Genomic DNA, 24,432 nt, shown 5'->3' with positions numbered 1-24,432 from the left:
TTTTAAAATTATAATTGTTACCTGAATGCTTTGGCAATGCAACATAATTTGAGAAAGAGAGAGAGAGAGAGCGAGAGAGACGTGTGTGTGCCGGCACATTTGTGTGCTTCAGGAGTGGGCGGGGTGTGCGTGACCAAGAAAGCTCATTGGTCAATGCAGATATACTTTTCTTGCACCACTGAGATTCTCTCCAGTTTTGAGAAACGGAGACACACAATCGTCAGTAGTCAGAGCTTGTGCGAGAATTTATTGAGAAGCGAGTCAAAAATGAGTAAACGAACCCTGAAACAAACGAGCTTGTTTCAGACTTTTACGAAAAAGTCCAAAAGCAGTGATCCAGGGGTGTCATCTGCTTGCCAGTCCTCTCCAGTATCAGCTAGTAACACGGCACCGGCAGCTTCCACTCCTCCGCAACCTAGCAGCAGTACGCTGCAGCTGGATGCGAGCTCAGTTCCTTTGAGGGAATTGCCTTCATCTACCTCTGAGTTTGAAACTAGCCATACATCCAGTGAATTTCATATAAGAACACCTACATCTCCCCATGTCCCTTACGATCAGAAGTAGATGGTTGCTCCACCTTGCTGACAAATGAGCCATCAGATAGCTTTACTAATGAGCCACGAGTCAGCCCGCTATCACTGACATCAGATTTATCAGACATAGGTAAACTTCAACCAGATGCCTTAAAATGTGCACCGGACTCTGTAAAGCTCAATGTCCTACAGAACCGCTTCAAACCAGACAGAGGGTGGGTGGCTCCTTCTACTCTGATTTTCGGTAAACTCAGAAAAATACCCGAGGAGTTTTTCAGCGAGTCTGTGTACCCCACGTTGCGCTACAGTGTGTGTCAGAGTCGTGCGTGCGGTAGTGCTGAGCAAGTTCACTAGATTCTAATCGAGGCTATGAAGAGTTTATTGTTTATTGTCGTGTGTAGTTCACATATGTTGTTCAAATATCAGCCTGTGTTCATGGAAGGCTATTGTTCAATTTCAAGTTAAAGTTCTATCGTTGTTTTGTGTATAAGCCTATAGATCGACTCTTCATAGAAACTGCAGCACGCAGTTTATAGGTTCAAATAGACACAAAATCTCGTTTTTATTCATTCCACTGGTAGTCTGTTTTGCTCAAATAGAAATAGAGGCCTGCCTCTAATTCTGGCCTCCTTCCAATAATGGCCTGGACCAAGATGCACTTGAGTGAAATAAAGGCCCCGGCCTATATTAGAGGATTTACTGTACAACAGAAATTGTAAGTTAAATACACTCTCTCAGTATAGTTTGGAGCAAATTTCATTAATTAATAAAATTTCATTTTAGAACGTAAAGTTTCTTCTACTCGTTGCAGCTTTGCTTTGCCATATGCAGCTTTCTGTTTGTGGCTATACTTGGCAATTTTCAGTGGAGAGCAACCGATTGACACAAGGCTTTTGTCAAGTGATTCAGCTACCTCACCAGTGTATGTTGGATCCACATCTACACACACGCTCTCTTGTTCTGATTCTGTAGAACCTGCTGAATCTGCTTGGCTTAAATGTTCTTTCACTCTCTGTGAACATTTAGAACACAATTTTTGTCCAGGTTTAATATTTTTATTTATCAGTTTTGAAAGTGAATCTGCTGTTTCAGGAAGAATTGAACGTAATTCTGTTTTAACTTTTTTCTTGTGCCTTTCATATGGATCACAACAACTTTGCTGTAGCTCTTCATATTTCATCAGAAACAGTTTCTCATGATGCAGACATACTGTGTCTGTGCTTGAAATGTTCTCAAGTTCAGTTCTCTGTTTAATTAATGAAATTTGCTCCAAACTATACTGAGAGAGTGTACTGTATTTAACTTACAATTTCTGTTGTATGTTAGTTTATGGCAGTCAGACTCTTTCTTTAGTCCAATTCCTATAGAACAGGGAGGAAGTTCAGCCATTTCTAGATGTCTAAGAACAAACTCATTTATACTGATCTCAAATTGAAAGCAACTACAATTAAATTCCCTAGTCAACTATTCAAAATATCCAATCCTTGCAAAGAAACACATTCAGTTAATAACATTGGTAAATTTTCTCAGTGCTCTGTATTACAATGTATTTAATATAATCCAAGCAATATAATGTTATCTGAACAAGTATGCAGTTTACAGACTCTAAAACTATAAGATATGAGCCACCTGTTCTGGTATCAAAGGACACCTATTGTGCTGTGTTGATATTGATAAGGCTGGCTGTTGACTGGTACACAATAGCTGGTCATTGATTGCTAATGTTACACAGTCTTAGATTAAAATCAATTTACAAATAATTAATACTGAGCATTAATTGAAATCTTATTTAAAATTGAGGAAGAAACATGTCTCCTAACCTACTTGAGCCTTATTGAAGCATTTATTAACCCTCAAATATCAGTTATATGAAAATATATCAAAAATTCGAATTTGGTGAAAATGGATTTTTTAAACCCCTGTAGTTTAAAAATACTTGAGAGACACAGAACAAAAATTTGGAAATATAAAATATGGGTCTTGGGGATTACTGAAAAAAATTTACAAGTTCCTAACTGCTATGCTACATTGGATTTCTTGCTACTGAAAATGGCATGTTTTAGAAATCGGCGAATTTCAAAACCCTATTACAGACAAACTAGGAATAGTGGAGACTTGGTAAAACTAAAATTGGTAGATATTTCTGTGTAGATTTGAATAACATTGTTAGTTTAAGCATTACTGCCACAGGCAAGCTTCCAGAATGAGTTAAAAATGCAAAAAATGCAAATTTGTCTTTTTAATTTCCTTGTTAAAATCACCATCTAATATACAATGACCATTGAAATTCTAAGTTGAAGCTTGTAGTACAAGACATTGAGTCTCTCTGTGCAAAATTTTAGGTTTCTATCTTGCATAATAAAGATTATATTACACTTTGAAATATGTATGTTTTGAGCAAAATGCAAAAAAAATCAAAAAATTCAAATGCCTGTATCTCTGAAACCGTTGGAGATAGGAAGCTCAAATTTTGGGGATTAACTTCTTTTAATATTATCTCTGAGCCCTCCAAATTTCATTTAAATCTGAGATGGTCGAGCATAACCTCTTGTTGATTTGGCATGGAATGACCCACTTTTAGTTTGGAATTTTTTGATGAGGGATATAAATCAAATATACTATGCACTGAGAGAGGCACTGGCAATTATGGATTCTCTTCGGTGACTGGCATAGTACTTCGGGGCTGTGCCCCTCACAGAATAGTACAATGCCAGTCACCTGAGAGAATCTATAATTTCAACCGGAGTCTCTCAGTGCATGGTATATTTGATTACTATTCAAAATAAAGTGCTCTAGAAAGCAAGTTTTAAGTAATCCTGGGATCAGACTACACAAATACAGCTCAATTTTGCCGTGACCGACAAATTTCCAGCATGGGGTCCGAATATGAACATCAGGAACTAGGAACGCTCCTTGTAGTGGGACATAATTGAAGAACAGTGATGTGGGGTCTGGGATGTCCCATGATACCCTGACGAAAAGTCCAGCATGTAAGAATTTTTTTTTTGCACTTGTATTTTCTTGCCTAGTTTGACACATCCTATGACATCCATGATTGACAATTTCTTGACCCTCCTTCCTGATGTCACGCAAGGACGTGAATGATGATTGGTTGAGGTCAAACTTGTAGTGTCGCCAGTCTCCCGACCAAGATATCAGAATTTATGGAGCTATGATTACCTAATCTGACATGATGACTATCGTGAAGGACAAAAATATAGTGTCGTCTGATCCCAGCTTTAATTAAGTCTTGAAAGTGTTTGACCACTCACCTCAGGGCTATTTTCAGTTCAGTACTACGAAACAGAGGCAAAGCGAGACAGGAAATGAACTAACTACCTGGCCCACAGTCCTGACCTTGATATTAGAATAATTGGATTTTTGAAATTTATTCCACTAGACATGATGTGGATGACTGAACACATACATATTTTAACATAACCTATTACACAGTCACAGACACATATTTCAAAATAACCTAATGTTGACATTGGGCAATTCCATGTAAATGTCAACCTCACCATGCAAAAATAAAGCAACATGTAATACATCAAAACCACTCCCAGAGATATCACCTAGGCCTGTATTTTACAGATGTGAATAAGTTGAACCAATTTGTCACATTTTGATCACCTAATATGTCACCGTCAGTCTTTCTTTCTTATAATGTAAAACCCAAGCTAAAATCAACTTTGATCATGTACAATTCTATATTATTGCCACAAGCCACAGAAATGTATGCTAAAATCCACAAAACAGCAAAACAATAGCCATCCTAAATATTATTTAAGAACTTTGATAGTTTTAGCTGATATTTAGAGAGTTTTTCAAAGGGTTATGGTGGTTAAATTGCTGATTTTCTAAACATATGCCATGTCTATTTCAGACGCGTCACATCCATAACGGAATTTCGTCACATCCATAACGCTGACTTTTCCTTCCGAAACTCTGCATGAAATACAAAATATTTTAAACAAAGATTTTTTAATATTCACCTTGGACCCCTCTATCAAATGGATATCTCCATTTCGACATTAGGTTTACAATTTCACAGAGTTTGATAAAAATGTACAGTCACCCAAGAAAAGTGATACTTTTTCTGTCACATCCATAACGCATCTTTTATTGGCGTTTTCTGGCATGCCCTAGATGTACTATGGGAATTGTTCTTGTTCTATCACTTCTCCAGTATGGTACAGCCTTAAAATATGCAACACCTGTTTAAATACTGGGAGACAATAAAACATGCACTGGGTCATTTGTTGCCATTTTGAGTTCAAGTGTCGCGTCCATAACGCTGGAATTGCTCCATTACAGCTGGCATAGAAAATGCTGTACACAAGCCTCTTTATGCCAAACATTGCTAAATTGTACTGGAGATTAGAGCTGTGATTACTGAAAGCATTACACCACTGTATGTTGTCCAGTGGGAGATGTATAAAGCTGATTCAGTGTGTTTGGCTTCTTAGGTCAAAAGGGAGGTGGGTGACATTACTATTTTGGTGAACAATGCCGGCATTGTCACGGGGAAAAAGTTCCTGCAATCTCCAGACTCGCTTATAGAGAAGACTATGGAAGTCAACAGCATGGCCCATTTCTGGGTTAGTGACTATGACGTACCCTCTCAGTCTCACTTTCTCTTCCATATACACACCTGCAGATTTGTAGATTTACACTTTTTACTGCAACAACAAGCACAATGTGATCTTTCTGCATCACACTGATCTCGCTTCTTTCTTTAGACATACAAAGCTTTTCTCCCAGCGATGATTGCTGCAAACCACGGCCATGTGGTCAGTTTAGCTAGCTCAGCTGGACTTATTGGTGTCAGCGGACTGGCAGGTATACACTCATAACACAGTTTGTGTGACAGTAAACACTAACTTCACGCCCATCCAGTCTGACAGGTTTGTGTGTTTTTGACAGATTACTGTGCTAGCAAGTTTGCAGCAGTGGGCTTTGCAGAGGCGATAGCTCTGGAGATGGTGGCTCTGGGCTGTGATGGAGTGAAGACCACCATAGTGTGTCCCTTCTTCATCAACACTGGAATGTTTGATGGGGCTAACACAAAGTAAGAATCACAAAGTATTTCAGCATGTAAAACATTCGATTGGAGACAGTGCAGTCGCTGTGTTTGATATGAAATAAAAAATCCGAATGCTTGCTAACATACAAGAATTAGAAGTTTTACTTATAGTACCAGTTTGGACACACATTCTAATTCAGTGGTTTTTCTGTAATGATGGACGTCGTTTCTCTTTACTTAGTTGAGCGGTTCTTGACATAATATGGATCACTACAGTTGTGGAACAGGGCTGCTTACTGTATTTTTATTATTTACTGTTTAATGGTTTCAAATGCATTACGAAGGTAAGAAATTGCACTAATTAACTTTTGACGAGGCACAACTCATCTCATCTCGTTATCTCTAGCCGCTTTATCCTGTTCTACAGGGTTGCAGGCAAGCTGGAGGCTATCCCAGCTGACTACGGGCGAAAGGCGGGGTACACCCTGGACAAGTCGCCAGGTCATCACAGGGCCGACACATAGACACAGACAACCATTCACACTCACATTCACACCTACGCTCAATTTAGAGTCACCAGTTAACCTAACCTGCATGTCTTTGGACTGTGGGGGAAACCGGAGCACCCGGAGGAAACCCACGTGGACACGGGGAGAACATGCAAACTCCGCACAGAAAGGCCCTCGCCGGCCACGGCGCTCGAACCCGGACCTTCTTGCTATGAGGCAACAGCGCTAACCACTACACCACCGACAAGGCACAACTGTTAATTGAAAAGCATTCCAGGTGACGACCTCGTGAAGCTGGTTAAGATAACGCCAATAGTGTGGAAAGCGTCATCAAGGTGGCTACTTTGAAGAATCTAAAATATGAAACATTTTGTTTAACACTTTATTGTTTACCACATAATTCCATGTATGTTATTTCATAGTTTTGATGTCTTCAGTATCGTTCTACAATGCAGAAAATAGTCACAATACAGAAAAAAACAATGAAAGAGTAGGTGTGTCCAAACTTTTGACTGGTACAAAATGTCAATATTTAGTTTGGGCTTATCTCCAAGCACTTATTTCAGCTTTTGAAAATAGATTGTGCAAGGACAAAAGAGAGCTGGAGGTGTACTGTGTTACTAGCCCAGAGCAACGTCTGAAATGTCAGATTTTATTTGAATGATCAGCGTGTGGGGTGGCATGGTGGCGTAGTGGTTAGCGCTGTCGCCTCACAGCAAGAAGGTCCGGGTTCGAGCCCCGTGGCCGGCGAGGGCCTTTCTGTGTGGAGTTTGCATGTTCTCCCCGTGTCCGCGTGGGTTTCCTCCGGGTGCTCCGGTTTCCCCCACAGTCCAAAGACATGCAGGTTAGGTTAACTGGTGACTCTAAATTGACCGTAGGTGTGAATGTGAGTGTGAATGGTTGTCTGTGTCTATGTGTCAGCCCTGTGATGACCTGGCAACTTGTCCAGGGTGTACCCCGCCTCTCGCCCGGAGTCAGCTGGGATAGGCTCCAGCTTGCCTGCGACCCTGTAGAACAGGATAAAGCGGCTACAGATAATGAGATGAGATGAGATGATCAGCGTGTGTTCGCTGGATGTTACATATGTACAGTAAGTGAGTGTTCATTGCAAAAAATGACAGCAAGTAAAAATATCTTGAATCTATTCAAATCTATCCAATATTTCCTATTATAAGATTACAATATACCAAATACAAACCCCATTTCCAGAAAAGTTGGGATATTTTCCAAAATGCAATGAAAAGAAAAATCTCTGATTTGTTCATTCGCGTGAAACTTTATTTAACTGACAAAAGTACAAACAAAAAGATTTTTAATCATTGTACTGACCAACTTAATTGTATTTTTGTGAACATAAATTAAGTTAGAATTTGATGCCTGCAACACACTCAAAAAAAGCTGGGACAGAGGCAAAATAAGACTGAAAAGTTTATAGCATATTCAAGTAACACCATTTTGGAAGATTTCACAATAAGCAGGTTAATTGATAATAGGTGAGGGTATCATGACTGAGTGTAAAAGGAGCACCAAAGTCTCAGTCTTTGCAAGCAAGGATGGGTCGTGGCTCACGCCTTTGTGCTAAAATTGTTAGTCAATTTGAAAATAACATTTCTCAGTGCAAGATTGCAGAGAATTTGTGTCTTTCAAAATTTACAGTACATAATATTGTGAAAAGATTCAGGGGATTCTGAGACATCTCGGTGTGTAAAGGGTAAGGTCGGAAACCACTGTTGAATGTGCGTGACCTTTGAGCCCTCAGGCAGCACTGCCTGAGAAACCGTCATACTAATGTGACAAATATAGCCACATGGGCTCGGGAGTACTTTGGAAAACTGCTGTCCGCCGCTGCATCCAGAAATGCAACCTGAAACTGTATTACACAAGAAGGAAGCCATTCATCAATTCTAGGCAGAAACGCTGCTGATTTCTCTGGGCCTGAACTCATCTCAGATGGACCAAAAGACAGTGGATAATGTGTGCTGTGGTCAGATGAGTCCATGTTTCAGCTTGTTTCTGGGAAAACCAGATGTCAGGTTCTCGGTGCCAAAAGCAAATACGACCATTCGGTTTGTTCTCAGAGAAAGGTGCAAAAGCCAGCGTCTGTGATGGTATGGGGGTATCAGTGCCCACAGCATGGATGAGTTGCATGTGTGTACAAGGTACCATTGACTCGGAGGTGTATATTGGGATTTTAGAGAGACATATGTTGCCATCAAGGCAACGTCTGTTCCCTGGAAGCCCATACTTATTCGAGCAGGACAATGCCAGGCCTCATTGTGCACGGGCTACAAAAGCGTAGCTTCGTAGACACAGAGTGTGTGTACTTGACTGGCCTGCTGCCTGTCCAGATCTGTCTCCTATTGAGAATGTATGGCGCATCATGAAGAGGAGAATCAGACAACGGCGACCACGGACTGTTGAAGGCCTGAAATCTTGTATCATGCAAGAATGGACAAAAGTTTAAATTGCAAAACTGCAACAATTAATCTGTGGGTGGTAGAAAAGGGCAACTGGACTCAAGTCCAGTTGCCCTTTTCTACCACCCACAGTTTACTATGACCTGGATGATTGAGAATCTTCACAGACATGCAACAATTAATATCCTCATATTTACAAAATACAATTAAGCTGGTCAGTAAAACTATTGAAAATCCTTTCTTTGTACTTTTGCCAGTTAAATAAAGGCTCACGTGAATCAACACATCACAGATTTTTGTTTTTATTTCATTTTGGAAAATATCCCAACTTTTCTGGAAATGGGGTTTGTATATGAATCAGACTCAGAATCAGAAAAAGCTTTATTACCAAGCGATTGTTGCAACTACAAGGAATTTGGCTTGGAGTTAAGGTGCTCAATAAATAAATGCTAAATAAAGACAGTATATTCTAAGATATTAAGAAATAAGGAATAAATAAACAAGATAAAAATAAGATAAAATAAATAAACAACTGTGCAGGTAAACAAATGTGCAAATTAGGTAAACAATAAGATGAACAACTGTGCAAATTAGGTAAACAATAAGATAAGATGGTTTTTAAACCTGGACAGCCATCTATTATCTATAGCAGGTCATGGAGGAAGCTGGAGTCAATCCCAGTCTGTCACAGGGAACAATGATTCACAATCACACTCACACTATTTGACCTCATCTGCATATCTTTGAACTGTGGGAGGAAACCGGTGTGCCCGGGGGAGGCACAGGAAGAACATGCAAACTCCACACACACAGAAAGGCCACAGTCGGTCACAAGGTTCAAACCCAGAACCTTCTTACTGTGAGGCGACAGTGCCTCTAACCACTGCACCACTGAAAGTGGCAGATAATTATTTCTAATTTTAGTTATCTATTTGTATAAAGAAGCAAAATTTACTTCCAACAGAATAAGAACATTTAAAAGAGTGAAATGAGTAAAAGCATCCAAAACCCAGCTGAATAAGCTTATATTTGATTTATAACAATGTCATAATGAGAACATTAGCTAAATTTCCCCATATTCCAGACATTTTCTTTTGTTACAATGTTTTTGCAGCGTGTGTATGACCCTGCAAGTTAGAAGATCAGGCTACATTGTGCCTGCTCATATTAATGATCATGCATCCAGTGGATCCAACCATACATTATCCATACCACTTATCTGTCAGGGTCGTGGGGGAAGCTGGAGCCAATCCCAGCTGACTTCCGGTTAGAGGGTACACCCTGGGCTAGCCAGGTTTACCCTAATCCGCATGTCTTTGGACTGTGGGAGGAAACTGGAGCAAACCCATGCAGGTACAAGAACATGCAAACTCCACACAGAAAGGTCCTGGTCAGCCGTGAGTTTCAAACCTGGAACCTTCTTACTGTGAGGCGACAATGCTAACCATTGCACCACCATGCTACCTGCATCAAGTAGGTATATTCATTAAACCATGGTATATCCAAGACACCGCTGTGAGACACCTTCTTTATTAGAATGCATTCTAACAAAAAAGGGTAAATCAAGAAAACTTAAGACAGTGTGACAGTTAAAGGCCGAGAGAAATGCATTTTTTTTTTGTGCTAAAACAGAATAGCAGTTAAATTCGGCGAGGTTTCTTGAGTCCCTGGACAAAGGCAATTGTTCTTTAAACCGCATGGTAGCGGATGTATTCACAGACAAAAGCAGAGTAAATTTAGCCCTTTTAGAACCACCCGGAAGTAGCAGACGGGAGCCGCGTGACGTCACGGGTGTGTGTCGGCCACGAACAACAACATGAGCGACCAAAGCGAGCAGGAATTTAGTGAGGGAGAAACTTTAAGTTTTAGTAGTTTTTCGTCAGTTCAAGTTGATGACAATGTACTGACAGAGGAAGAAGAAGTGGCCAGCAATAGGGAAGAAGAGAGAGGTATCGAACCATAACGATTCGAGCCAGAATTGTCCAATGAGAGCGGGGTCAGTGACAGTGACAATGATGAACCTTAAGTTTCAATTTAATCCACGGCTTCAGCCAGCCTTTAAATGCTCATAACTTGGCCACCGGAGGTCCCAGCAAAGCCAAATTTTGCAGGCACCTCCCTCTACACTATCCCTTACGAACCAGCACAGGCACGGCCCAGTAGGACCGTGCCTCTGGACGTTATTCACCCCGGTGCGGGCTCTACTCTGCACCTTGAGTTTCCATATGATTCACTGATCCAGGCGGACTTTAAAAATTCATAACTTGGCCAGGGGAGCTCACAGCAAGGCGAGATTTTGCATACACCTCCCTGTCCCCTAGCCCTCACGAACCAGCATGGGCACAGCCCGGTAGGACCGCGCCTCGGGATGTTATTCGCCCTGATGCGAGCTCACCTCTGTGCCTTAAGGGGTTTGGATGACTGGAAGCTGAAGATGCATTCCTCAAGTTAGTAGTATTCCAGTATGTTGGAAACAAAATGCTTTGCAGTTCATTGTAGCAAAGTCTTGACTAATTAGTGATTATCTTTATCTTTTGGGAAAAGGAACAGGGCCACTCCCTCCACGGCATTTGTGTTGCTGCACCCGGCAGCGATACATCGCTTTCTGGGCACTTTCTCTTTTTTCTCTCCCCCTTCTTCTCCATCACAGTCGTAGATTGTAGTTTAACGATTTGTCTGTCTTTCTATGTCGTGTTCTGTCGCAAGTTTCCGTCAAAATGAATGTAATCTAGCAGAGAGTCGGACAGAAGCTTCACTGTGTGGATGTAAGTGGAAAAAACGCCGGTACACACTCGTGACATCATGTGAAAGCCAGCTAATAATGACGACGTTGGTACCGGGATTCCCTTGGCGGGAAATTTAAACTCGACAAATTCTGAATGTTCCTGACATTTGCGGCGTGGGTTTCTATTGTAAGTTTTCATTATCAGGACTTATACTATTATTATCCAAGGGGGAAAGGGGTACATTTCTCTCGGCCTTTAAACAAAGCTGTTGGGCTACAAAGAAGAATCACAAGATAAAAAAATGTCATTCCACCCAATCATAGCCTACTTAGTCTATTAGTAGTTAACAAACTACTAACTAACTACCAGTTTGTCTGAGACAACTACATAAATCATACAAAAATGAAGCCTTACAGGGATATGACTTTGTATTGGAGTCCAGTTGCTCTGAGATAGCCAGCCTTAATGTGACTTTCTTCAAGATGAATGAAATTCACATTTCATGAATTCTCTGAGTCAAGGAGGTCAGGTCTGTAAGAAAAAAAATGCAGTTGTACATTTTCAAGGGCCAGGAAATGCTGATGTACTTGAATAATTATTCAACACACACCGTACCATATGACACCTGATTAAAATGACTCCTAATGGTGTTTGTGTGTTTTTGTAGGTGGCCGAGAATCATGCCTATTTTGGAGCCGGATTACGTGTGTCGAAAGATTGTGGATGCTGTTCGGAGAGATCAGGTCTATTTATATCTGCCTCGGAGCATCTATCTATCCATCGCTCTAAAAAAGTAAGTCACATTTATGCTTTAAGTCATTCCAGGAATCAACCAGCCCTGCTGTGTTTCACTGAGTTCCCATATACAGTGGGGCAAAAAAGTATTTAGTCAGCCACCAATTGTGCAAGTTCTCCCACTTAAAAAGATGAGAGAGGCCTGTAATTTTCATCATAGGTACACTTCAACTATGAGAGACAGAATGGGGGGAAAGAATCCAGGAAATCACATTGTAGGATTTTTAATGAATTAATTGGCAAATTCCTCGGTAAAATAAGTATTTGGTCACCTACAAACAAGCAAGATTTCTGGCTCTCACAGACCTGTAACAACTTCTTTAAGAGGCTCCTCTGTCCTCCACTCGTTACCTGTATTAATGGCACCTGTTTGAACTCGTTATCACTATAAAAGACACCTGTCCACAACCTCAAACAGTCACACTCCAAACTCCACTATGGCCAAGACCAAAGAGCTGTCAAAGGACACCAGAAACAAAATTGTAGACCTGCACCAGGCTGGGAAGACTGAATCTGCAATAGGTAAGCAGCTTGGTGTGAAGAAATCAACTGTGGGAGCAATTATTAGAAAATGGAAGACATACAAGACCACTGATAATCTCCCTCGATCTGGGGCTCCACGCAAGATCTCACCCCGTGGGGTCAAAATGATCACAAGAACGGTGAGCAAAAATCCCAGAACCACACGGGGGGATCTAGTGAATGACCTGCAGAGAGCTGGGACCAAAGTCACAAAGGCTACCATCAGTAACACACTACGCCGCCAGGGACTCAAATCCTGCAGTGCCAGACGTGTCCCCCTGCTTAAGCCAGTACATGTCCAGGCCCGTCTGAAGTTTGCTAGAGAGCATTTGGATGATCCAGAAGAGGATTGGGAGAATGTCATATGGTCAGATGAAACCAAAATAGAACTTTTTGGTAAAAACTCAACTTGTCGTGTTTGGAGGAGAAAGAATGCTGAGTTGCATCCAAAGAACACCATACCTACTGTGAAGCATGGGGGTGGAAACATCATGCTTTGGGGCTGTTTTTCTGCAAAGGGACCAGGACGACTGATCCGTGTAAAGGAAAGAATGAATGGGGCCATGTATCGTGAGATTTTGAGTGAAAACCTCCTTCCATCAGCAAGGGCATTGAAGATGAAACGTGGCTGGGTCTTTCAGCATGACAATGATCCCAAACACACCGCCCAGGCAATGAAGGAGTGGCTTCGTAAGAAGCATTTCAAGGTCCTGGAGTGGCCTAGCCAGTCTCCAGATCTCAACCCCATAGAAAATCTTTGGAGGGAGTTGAAAGTCCGTGTTGCCCAGCGACAGCCCCAAAACATCACTGCTCTAGAGGAGATCTGCATGGAGGAATGGGCCAAAATACCAGCAACAGTGTGTAAAAACCTTGTGAAGACTTACAGAAAACGTTTGACCTCTGTCATTGCCAACAAAGGGTATATAACAAAGTATCAAGATGAACTTTTGTTATTGACCAAATACTTATTCTCTCTCTCTCATTATCTCTAGCCGCTTTATCCTGTTCTACAGGGTCGCAGGCAAGCTGGAGCCTATCCCAGCTGACTACGGGCGAAAGGCGGGGTACACCCTGGACAAGTCGCCAGGTCATCACAGGGCTGACACATAGACACAGACAACCATTCACACTCACATTCACACCTACGGTCAATTTAGAGTCACCAGTTAACCTAACCTGCATGTCTTTGGACTGTGGGGGAAACCGGAGCACCCGGAGGAAACCCACGCGGATACGGGGAGAACATGCAAACTCCGCACAGAAAGGCCCTCGCCGACCCCGGGGCTCGAACCCAGGACCTTCTTGCTGTGAGGCGACAGCGCTAACCACTACACCACCGTGCCGCCCCCAAATACTTATTTTCCACCATAATTTGCAAATAAATTCTTTAAAAATCAATGTGATTTTCTGGATTTTTTTTTCTCATTCTGTCTCTCATAGTTGAAGTGTACCCATGATGAACATTACAGGCCTCTCTCATCTTTTTAAGTGGGAGAACTTGCACAATTGGTGACTGACTAAATACTTTTTTGCCCCACTGTAGTGTATGCAAGATTCGGTTTGTCTTTATAATATATATATATATATATATATATATATATATATATATATATATATATATATAAATAAAATATTGTGTGTGTGTACAACCCCGATTCCAAAAAAGTTGGGACAAAGTACAAATTGTAAATAAAAACAGAATGCAATAATTTACAAATCTCAAAAACTGATATTGTATTCACAATAGAACATAGATAACATATCAAATGTCGAAAGTGAGACATTTTGAAATTTCATGCCAAATATTGGCTCATTTGAAATTTCATGACAGCAACACATCTCAAAAAAGTTGGGACAGGGGCAATAAGAGGCTGGAAAAGTTAAAGGTACAAAAAAGGAACAGCTGGAGGACCAAATTGCAACTCATTAGGTCAATTGGCAATAGGTCATTAACATGACTGGGTATAAAAAGAGCATCTTGACTAACGAGGAGAAGGACGACCCAAGTTGTTATCAGCGCTCAGTTCAGAAGCCTGCATCTCTGATGGTATGGGGTTGCATTAGTGCGTGTGGCATGGGCAGCTTACACATCTGGAAAGACACCATCAATGCTGAAAGGTATATCCAGGTTCTAGAGCAACATATGCTCCCATCCAGACAACGTCTCTTTCAGGGAAGACCTTGCATTTTCCAACATGACAATGCCAAACCACATACTGCATCAATTACAGCATCATGGCTGCGTAGAAGAAGGGTCCGAGTACTGAACTGGCCAGCCTGCAGTCCAGATCTTTCACCCATAGAAAACATTTGGCGCATCATAAAACGGAAGATACGACAAAAAAGACCTAAGACAGTTGAGCAACTAGAATCCTACATTAGACAAGAATGGGTGAACATTCCTATCCCTAAACTTGAGCAACTTGTCTCCTCAGTCCCCAGACGTTTACAGACTGTTGTAAAGAGAAAAGGGGATGTCTCACAGTGGTAAACATGGCCTTGTCCCAACTTTTTTGAGATGTGGTGTTGTCATGAAATTTAAAATCACCTAATTTCTCTCTTTAAATGATACATTTTCTCAGTTTAAACATTTGATGTCATCTATGTTCTATTCTGAATAAAATATGGAATTTTGAAACGTCCACATCATTGCATTCCATTTTTATTTACAATTTGTACTTTGTCCCAACTTTTTTGGAATTGGGGTTGTACATGTGAGCCCATGGACACACACACACACCTCTCTGCTGCTTATGCTGAAATCTCTTTGAACTCTAAAATAATTGTGTGCTCATTTAAGATTTTAATTAGCGAGACCACACTATGATGCCATAATGGATAAACCACTTACGTGACTGACTGATCTTGTGCCAAGGTTCTGCTGAATTGTTATTTTTGTGTATGTGTGTGTAGGAGTGTTTGGTTATTCTGTCTCTCTGATTTACAAAGCATTACTCCACCACAAATATTGACCTGCCGTTATATTTTTCTGCCATGAAAACATTACATGAGCCTTGCAGCAAGTGTGATAAAGGCCATTATAGATCATGTGAATTCTTTTAAACACAAAGCAGCAGTTGTGGATTTTGCAACATGGATAGTCTCGAGACAGTCAGCACATCGTTACATCTCCTTTTCTTCTCTGATGAGTCAGTCAGCTGTTTGGTAGAACAGTTTTAGGGTTTACAGTACTAATTCTGTTACACGTGTCTGCCTTAAAATCTAACTGAAGCACGAACGCTACGTTCACACTGCAAGGCTTAATGCTCAATTTCGATTTTTTTGTGAAATCCGATTTTTTTGTGAGGTCGTTCACATTAACAAATATATGCGACTTGTATGTGATCCTCAGTATGAACGAAAAGCGACCTAAAAGTGTTCCGCATGCGCACTGCAGGATACGACGACGTCACACGCAGTGAGCATGGCCAGTGTTTACGGAAGTAAAACCGCCCGGTTGCGGTATGACCCATCCAATCTAGCTTGAATAGCTGCATCCCCCCAAATGGAAATCAGCTCCCTAACCTCTGCGTCCTTCCATTGAGAAGATTCAGAACCTTCACAGCCCGAAGCGTCCCTCGCATTGATGTCATGCGCAGGGGCGCAGATACGTTTTTTGAACTGGGGGGGACAAAAAACTGGGGGGGACAAAGCTGCCAGCAAACCAACCCCAACCCCGATATGCCTGTCAAACTTGTTGTTAGTAACCATAGCAACCAAGCTCGAGCTCGCAACCTGTGCAGTCTGTGCAGCTCAACCAACCAAATATCAGTCTTTGTTTTATGTGAGTTGTTGCAACTATGTATACACTGCTGTGCACCTTAATAAACCGAATGGTAATTAGTCTTTTGATTTTTCCGTGAGGTTTGCCTTATGCAAAGAAAGACAGCATAGACGTTTTTTCCTCCCTATAAGTGGGGGGGACCGAACGAGGTGAATTTAAATATGACTCGTCCCACCCTCTATCTGCGCCTGTGATTATGCGCCATGTTGTTGTAACTTTTTTTGAGAGACCCGCCGCCTACTTCAGCGCAGAATAGTGACGTTTGTGGCTTGTTGATGACGTGTAAGTCGGATGAATGCGACCTGGCGGTTCAGACTGAAGTCGCATATGAAAAGAGCGGATAGGAATCGGAATTAGCACCACATATCCAAACGGCCTGGGTCGGATTTGAAAAAATCGGATCTGTGTCGTTCATATTGTCAATAAAAGATCGGATGCAGGTCACATATGGGCGAAAAGATCGGATTTGAGTCACTTCAGCCTGCAGTTTGAACGTAGCCTTATTTAAAGTGTTAGCAGCATACTTGATGTTAGAAATACAGAATGCAAATGCATTTTGCAACAAATGATATCCCCCCACATCAATTAAATACAAATACTATTTTGTATTTTATAATGGACAATCCAGACACATGTACAGTATGAGAAAGTACTTTGATTACTTTTACTGCCATTCCTGCATGTTTCCACAGCATGCTCAGTCATGTTTCAACCAAAATAACTTCCTGGCTTCTTCTTCTTCCAACTGTTCCCATTAGGGGTCCTCACAGTGGATAATATCCCTCCATCTCCTCCTTTATCTTTTTCTGTCACACCAACCGTCCTCATGTCCTCCTTCACTACATCCATAAATCTCATCCATCAATCTCTTCCTCTTTTCCTTCTACTTGGTCCATCTCTAGCATTCTTTTCCCAATTTATGTCAAGTCAAGTTTATTTGTACAGCGCTTTTAACAATAGACATTGTCGCAAAGCAGCTTTACAGAATTTGAATGACTTAAAACATGAGCTAATTTTATCCCTAATCTATCCCCAATGAGCAAGCCTGTGGTGACGGTGGCAAGGAAAAACTCCCTCAGACGACATGAGGAAGAAACCTCGAGAGGAACCAGACTCAAAAGGGAACCCATCCTCATTTGGGTGATAACAGACGTGATTATAACATTTTTAACAGTTTTAAAACATGAAGTCAGTTTCGTTGATGTTATAAACTCTTCATTGATGGAAACTTGAGTGCAAAACTGTTCATGACAACTGCAGTCCTAAAGTTAGCAAGTCAACTGTAGTCGTCAACCATAAAAGCATTACTATAAGAGTCCAGAATGTCCTCCAAGTGTGACTTTCAACTGTCCATATGGGGCCGTCCTCCACAGGACAGATGCGATGAGACTCCAACCAGACATAGGGCACCAGGATGGATCAGGCAGGTCTGAGGAGCAGAACAGGTCAGCAGCTTGATCTCAGGATTGACACGTAACTCAGAGGGACAGACTGGGGGGGGACACAGGTTGTTAGGTATGCCCAGTGTCACCTGATGAGTAGGAACAGTATACATTTTGCACTGAGCGCAAGCAGGAACTCCGGCAAAACTAACTATGACAGCATAACCCCAGATCTCTCCTCTGTACTTGTCCAAACCATCTTAATCTCGCCTCTCTCACTTTGTCTCCAAGCCGTCCTACATGTGCTGTCCCTCTAATATTTTCATTTCTAATCCTATCCAACTTTGTCACTCCTAATGAAAATCTCAGCATCTTCAGCTCTGCTACCTCCAGTTCAGCCTCCTGTCTTTTTGTCAGTGCCACTGATTCCAAACCAGAGGCTTAGCCAGGATTGGGAAGGTTGGGAGTGTTTTTCTGAAAGTAGGGAGTCTAACTTGGGCACGCACGGGTTGCGGCCTTGGTCATGGGGGATGGGGTGGGGGGTCCTCCCCCAGGAAAATTTTGAAAAGTTAATCTTTTTTGGTGCAATCTGGTGACTTCTGGAGCTGCAATTGAGCCTTAAAAAGAAATGAAAGAAAGCATTAATTTTAAGTGTGAATTATATTTTATTAGGCATTTAACACAAATTTTTTCTTTGCAGGAGGCTGAGGGTCTTCATTATCAGTCTGCCTTGGTCTCTTGGCAGAACTTTGCTTTCCCAGTGGTTTCTTCTATTAAAACATATATAAAAATACTTAGGGGCGGCATGGTGGTGTAGTGGTTAGCGCTGTCGCCTCACAGCAAGAAGGTCCGGGTTCGATCCCAGCGGCCGGTGAGGGCCTTTCTGTGTGGAGTTTGCATGCTCTCCCCGTGTCCGCGTGGGTTTCCTCCGGGTGCTCCGGTTTCCCCCACAGTCCAAAGACATGCAGGTTAGGTTAACTGGTGACTCTAAATTGACCGTAGGTGTGAATGTGAGTGTGAATGGTTGTCTGTGTCTATGTGTCGGCCCTGTGATGACCTGGCGACTTGTCCAGGGTGTACCCCGCCTTTCGCCCGTAGTCAGCTGGGATAGCCTCCAGCTTGCCTGCGACCCTGTAGAAGGATAAAGCGGCTAGAGATAATGAGATGAGATGAGATAAAAACACTTCTTAGTAATGCAGGGTTGAACTTAAAGCTGTCCCCACTGGGAAAATACTCTACAAAATCATAAAGGACTCCATTTTTGAAAGACCATGGAGTCCAGAGACTCGAAAATTTGAAAGTCTTAGTCAAACCCTGTACCTTCTGCATGGACAAAATCTTGCTGTATTTGAATATTAATCAAAAGCAACACAGTACATCTTTCAGAGACAGAATACTCACTGTTACTTTGAAATTTGGTTAAAAGTTCCTTTTTGATCAAAGGATTAGTGTTTTTCATGACCCAATATTTCATCTAGATTATAACGTAACAAATACAGATGTCACAAAAACCTATATATATATATATATATATATATATATATATATATACACAGTATATTGCAGTACATAGGTACTTAGTGGGCACATTAAAAAAAAAGTTTTACTTCCAAATAGCCTGAACTTTGTCTGACTGATTTTATCCTGTTTACGGTGGGCGTTCCCACCGCGAAAGAGAAACCAATCGAGACCGAAAGAGTGAAAGTGATTCTCATGCCGTTACCATGGGAGCAGTCTTTTATGAATGTGTAAGTGCACGCTCAGCGCTCCGACTCCGGTGTGACTGAGTAAGATGACAAGTTTTATGTTTCATCTAATTTAGGCCATTTAAAAACTATAATATGATTTGGCAGTGGGCACATAGGAAAGTGTAAAGTATAAAGTTTCTGTCAATATGTTTATCATGCTTGTATGATGAAAAACTCGAAGATATTTATCTAAATACATATGACCTACTCATTCTAAACCTGCCGAGCTTCGCCGGCGAAGCTCTCAAAACTCGTAGCATTTTGCTTCCATTCAAGCCTCGTTTCGAAGTCTGACCAATAAGAATGCTACATTTTTAGCGGTAGATTTGATTTTCTTGATTTAATTTCCATATATGGAAAACAGGCCTGCCCCGGGAAACCTCTGATCGTCGACAAAAACGTCCACAGAAATGCACAAAAATACTTCACAAAATGACAAAATTTCCGTTAACACGGGTTAGCATAAAATTTGTAGGCCATGTTTGGGGATTTATGGTCGTGTTTTTTGAAAATTGGCCGTGGAAAACACAGCTGCACCGCTCGCTAGCTAAGCCCATGCTCCAAACCATACACCATCGCTGTTCTTACTACTGTCTTGTACACTTTCCCTTTCACTCTTACTGGCAACGTTCTGTCACAAATAACTCCTGATGCACTCTCTTCTTTACTTCTCTTCCACACTCGCCATTACTTTGACTCCAGATATTTGAACTCCTCGGCTCTGACCACCTCTGTTCCTTGTAGCTGTACCATTCCACACTGTCCTCACCCTCATTCACGTACACATACTCCGTCTTGCTCCTACTGACTTTCATTCCCCTTCTCTTTAGTGCATACCTCAGTGGCTGGATTTTCCTGTTTTCTTGTACAACCCCTGTTAGATTTAAAGCCATGATTTAAGTTAGTTTTATAGCTACACATGATTTAGGATTGTTAAGACTTTATGATTTAATATTTTAGAGCTTTTTAAGATCCTTTATTATAACAGTGATTTTAAACTATCCCTGTGTAACCTGACCTTCCTCCAGTAGAGAAGACACACACTTCTTTGCTAAGACTAAACATCGTAGAATTGTCGTAAAAACATTTCGCGCTTTGACATGCATAAATGCTGAAATTGCTGAAACATCCGTTGATATGAAATATTATATTGCTTATGATTGAAGGTTTCATTTACACACACATTAATGGAATTAAGGAACTCCATGATTGCTGACTTAGCACAAGATATCCTTTCCAAACACACACACACATCCTACACCCACCCCTCTACACGCACGTACATAGCCAAGGCCACACACACACATTTTACACACACCCTTTTCACACACACACACACACACACACACACACACACACACACACACACACACACATTCGATAGACAATACATAAACACAGCTGCCGTTTAGAGAGATTATAATTTGTTATAAAAGGTTGTTTGTAATATTTCATCTTTGGCGAGAAAACTGTGAATAAACAGCAGTGAAACCGATCTCTGGTTCTCTGTTTTTTCGCGGTGTTTTTTCGCCCCAGAATTCTGCAGGTGGCACGAGGGCATTGGTCTCGAGAAGTTGACTGTCCCAGCTGGGGGAACCCTTTCAACCCCGATTCCAAAAAAGTTGGGACAAAGTACAAATTGTAAATAAAAACGGAATGCAATAATTTACAAATCTCAAAAACTGATATTGTATTCACAATAGAACATAGACAACATATCAAATGTCGAAAGTGAGACATTTTGGAATCTCATGCCAAATATTGGCTCATTTGAAATTTCATGACAGCAACACATCTCAAAAAAGTTGGGACAGGGGCAATAAGAGGCTGGAAAAGTTAAAGGTACAAAAAAGGAACAGCTGGAGGACCAAATTGCAACTCATTAGGTCAATTGGCAATAGGTCATTAACATGACTGGGTATAAAAAGAGCATCTTGGAGTGGCAGCGGCTCTCAGAAGTAAAGATGGGAAGAGGATCACCAATCCCCCTAATTCTGCACCGACAAATAGTGGAGCAATATCAGAAAGGAGTTCGACAGTGTAAAATGGCAAAGAGTTTGAACATATCATCATCTACAGTGCATAATATCATCAAAAGATTCAGAGAATCTGGAAGAATCTCTGTGCGTAAGGGTCAAGGCCGGAAAACCATACTGGGTGCCCGTGATCTTTGGGCCCTTAGACGGCACTGCATCACATACAGGCATGCTTCTGTATTGGAAATCACAAAATGGGCTCAGGAATATTTCCAGAGAACATTATCTGTGAACACAATTCACCGTGCCATCCGCCGTTGCCAGCTAAAACTCTATAGTTCAAAGAAGAAGCCGTATCTAAACATGATCCAGAAGCGCAGACGCCTTCTCTGGGCCAAGGCTCATTTAAAATGGACTGTGGCAAAGTGGAAAACTGTTCTGTGGTCAGACAAATCAAAATTTGAAGTTCTTTATGGAAATCAGGGACGCCTTGCCATTCGGACTAAAGAGGAGAAGGACGACCCAAGTTGTTATCAGCGCTCAGTTAAGAAGCCTGCATCTCTGATGGTATGGAGTTGCATTAGTGCATGTGGCATGGGCAGCTTACACATCTGGAAAGACACCATCAATGCTGAAAGGTATATCCAGGTTCTAGAGCAACATATGCTCCCATCCAGACGACGTCTCTTTCAGGGAAGACCTTGCATTTTCCAACATGACAATGCCAAACCACATACTGCATCAATTACAGCATCATGGCTGCGTAGAAGAAGGGTCCGGGTACTGAACTGGCCAGCCTGCAGTCCAGATCTTTCACCCATAGAAAACATTTGGCGCATCATAAAATGGAAGATACGACAAAAAAGACCCAAGACAGTTGAGCAACTAGAATCCTACATTAGACAAGAATGGGTTAACATTCCTATCCCTAAACTTGAGCAACTTGTCTCCTCAGTCCCCAGACGTTTACAGACTGTTGTAAAGAGAAAAGGGGATGTCTCACAGTGGGAAACATGGCCTTGTCCCAACTTTTTTGAGATGTGTTGTTGTCATGAAATTTAAAATCACCTAAGTTTTCTCTTTAAATGATACATTTTCTCATTTTAAACATTTGATATGTCATCTATGTTCTATTCTGAATAAAATATGGAATTTTGAAACTTCCACATCATTGCATTCCGTTTTATTTACAATTTGTACTTTGTCCCAACTTTTTTTGGAATCGGGGTTTGTAAGAAGTGGATTTTTCTTTCGCATAGATTCCTATGCGAGTTAAAAGTGTCTTCCATGCAACTATTTGCTTACTGCTTGAACCGGTCCAAAGATCACACTCCATTCAATGTCTCTATTAATATTACGACATTTACATAAACATGGAAATATAAACATGTTGTACAACTGTAGTAGATTTTCCTGCTTATGCCATAAACAATGTTATTAAAATGTACAGACTGATTGATTTATCTTTGATTTGTTTATCCTTCTATGAACATATAATGACATTATTTTTCATATTTTTTTCTTTTCATAGCATATTGCCTGTTAAAATAGGAGTTCTGCTTGGTGAATATCTGGGAGCATTTGACTTTATGGCGAAGTTCCACGGGCACGGCAAGAAGAACAACTGAAGTCTGGGGAAAAATTAGCCCCATCCGTAGAGCTTCAGGGTTAGGGTTATCATCAGCCATGTTTTCAGTGATAACAAACTGAAATTATGAATGGAATAGAGCAAAGCTGCATCGAGAAGAAGAAATCAATGAAGAATTATTATTTAAAAATAATGTAAGCATTGTAATGCAAACTAATGTTGGCTCTAAGCTATAAGCACTTAAAATGGAACGCACGTAAAATGTACCAGGATAATAGTTGTGTATGTGTACATGTGTATAACCGTACTGTTTGTATTTTATGAAGACAATAATTTGTAAACTGATGAAGATAGCACATACTGATACATATAAATGTAGTATCATGATATACTTTTAACGAAGGGCATACAGTGCGGAAAGGTGCCTTGACTGAGTAGTTTCTGTGTCTCTTTTTAAAAAGTCTTTTTTTTTTTTAAATTTCTTAACTAACTGTAATATGTACTGACGATTTTGGTATTAAACCAAAACAAGTTCAGCAACTATATGCTATTCACTGTGAAACCCAATAAAACTTATAAACCACTGATGATGTAAGCACATTGATTTATACAGCTTATACATTGTGATGTTATTGTGCTTTTGTTTGTTCTTCTGATTTATAGCAAGCCTCTTTGATAAGCATGTAAATTTGCTTGTGTTACAGTCTTGCTGGATCGGATTTTTTTTTTATTACGCACAGACCCATGAAAGCAGCGGATTTTCTATCCATCCATTATCCGTAACCGCTTATCCTGTACAGGGTCGCAGGCAAGCTGGAGCCGATCCCAGCTGACGATGGGCGAGAGGCGGGGTACACCCTGGACAAGTCGCCAGGTCATCACAGGGTCGACACAGCAGCTGATTTTGAAATGTATAATTTTGTGTTCAACTCCCTGGTATGAAATGTCATTTGCAAGTTTCACAAAGCCTAAAGAACTGTTATGCTAAGCATTGCGTTTCACAACCATTCATCTTCGAGATGGATTGCACGCCTTCGGGGAACACTTGCTCTGTACAGATGATTACTGAGCTAACAATAATAGTGAACACAAAGTGGTGCAATCAAATCACTCTTTATCCACCATTATGATAATAACATACCATTACACCATGTTTGTTTATGATCACCCATTGCTATTTAAGAAGAATGTCAAATGATTGCTCATTTATGTTTCAGTAGCAAATTTGGAAGCATGGGGCTTTACAACGGCCCTGAGTCTGAAGCAGCAGGCCCGGGACCAGCAACTCCTTTCAAACGAAAAGAAAATGATTGTAAAATTGATAATGACTTCAATGTAGTTTTTATTTTATCTACAGTATATGCTGCTTACAGCACCGTCAAGCGTGAATCCCACTAACACATTAATCATAAGGTGTCGTGACTTG

The 24,432-nt window shown here is 41.0% G+C and overlaps 1 protein-coding gene across 2 annotated transcripts in view; it reads left to right on the top strand.

The window, feature by feature from the left end:
• sdr16c5b (short chain dehydrogenase/reductase family 16C, member 5b) overlaps positions 1-23,584 on the top strand; it is a 31,539-nt gene extending 7,955 nt beyond the window's left edge. For both annotated transcript variants that reach the window (XM_060933083.1, XM_060933074.1), the window contains exons 2-6: positions 5,003-5,134; positions 5,276-5,375; positions 5,460-5,604; positions 11,879-12,004; positions 22,950-23,584. In XM_060933083.1, coding sequence (XP_060789066.1) covers positions 5,003-5,134; positions 5,276-5,375; positions 5,460-5,604; positions 11,879-12,004; positions 22,950-23,046 — 600 coding nt within the window. In that variant the 3' untranslated portion in view covers positions 23,047-23,584. The remainder of the gene's footprint in view (positions 1-5,002; positions 5,135-5,275; positions 5,376-5,459; positions 5,605-11,878; positions 12,005-22,949) is intronic.
• Positions 23,585-24,432: the final 848 nt, after the last annotated feature.

Source organism: Neoarius graeffei, chromosome 1, assembly GCF_027579695.1.
Source record: "Neoarius graeffei isolate fNeoGra1 chromosome 1, fNeoGra1.pri, whole genome shotgun sequence".
Lineage (NCBI taxonomy): Eukaryota > Metazoa > Chordata > Actinopteri > Siluriformes > Ariidae > Neoarius > Neoarius graeffei.
The sequence above is the reverse complement of the archived record's forward strand: the minus strand, read 5'-3'. Positions and strand labels throughout refer to the sequence as shown.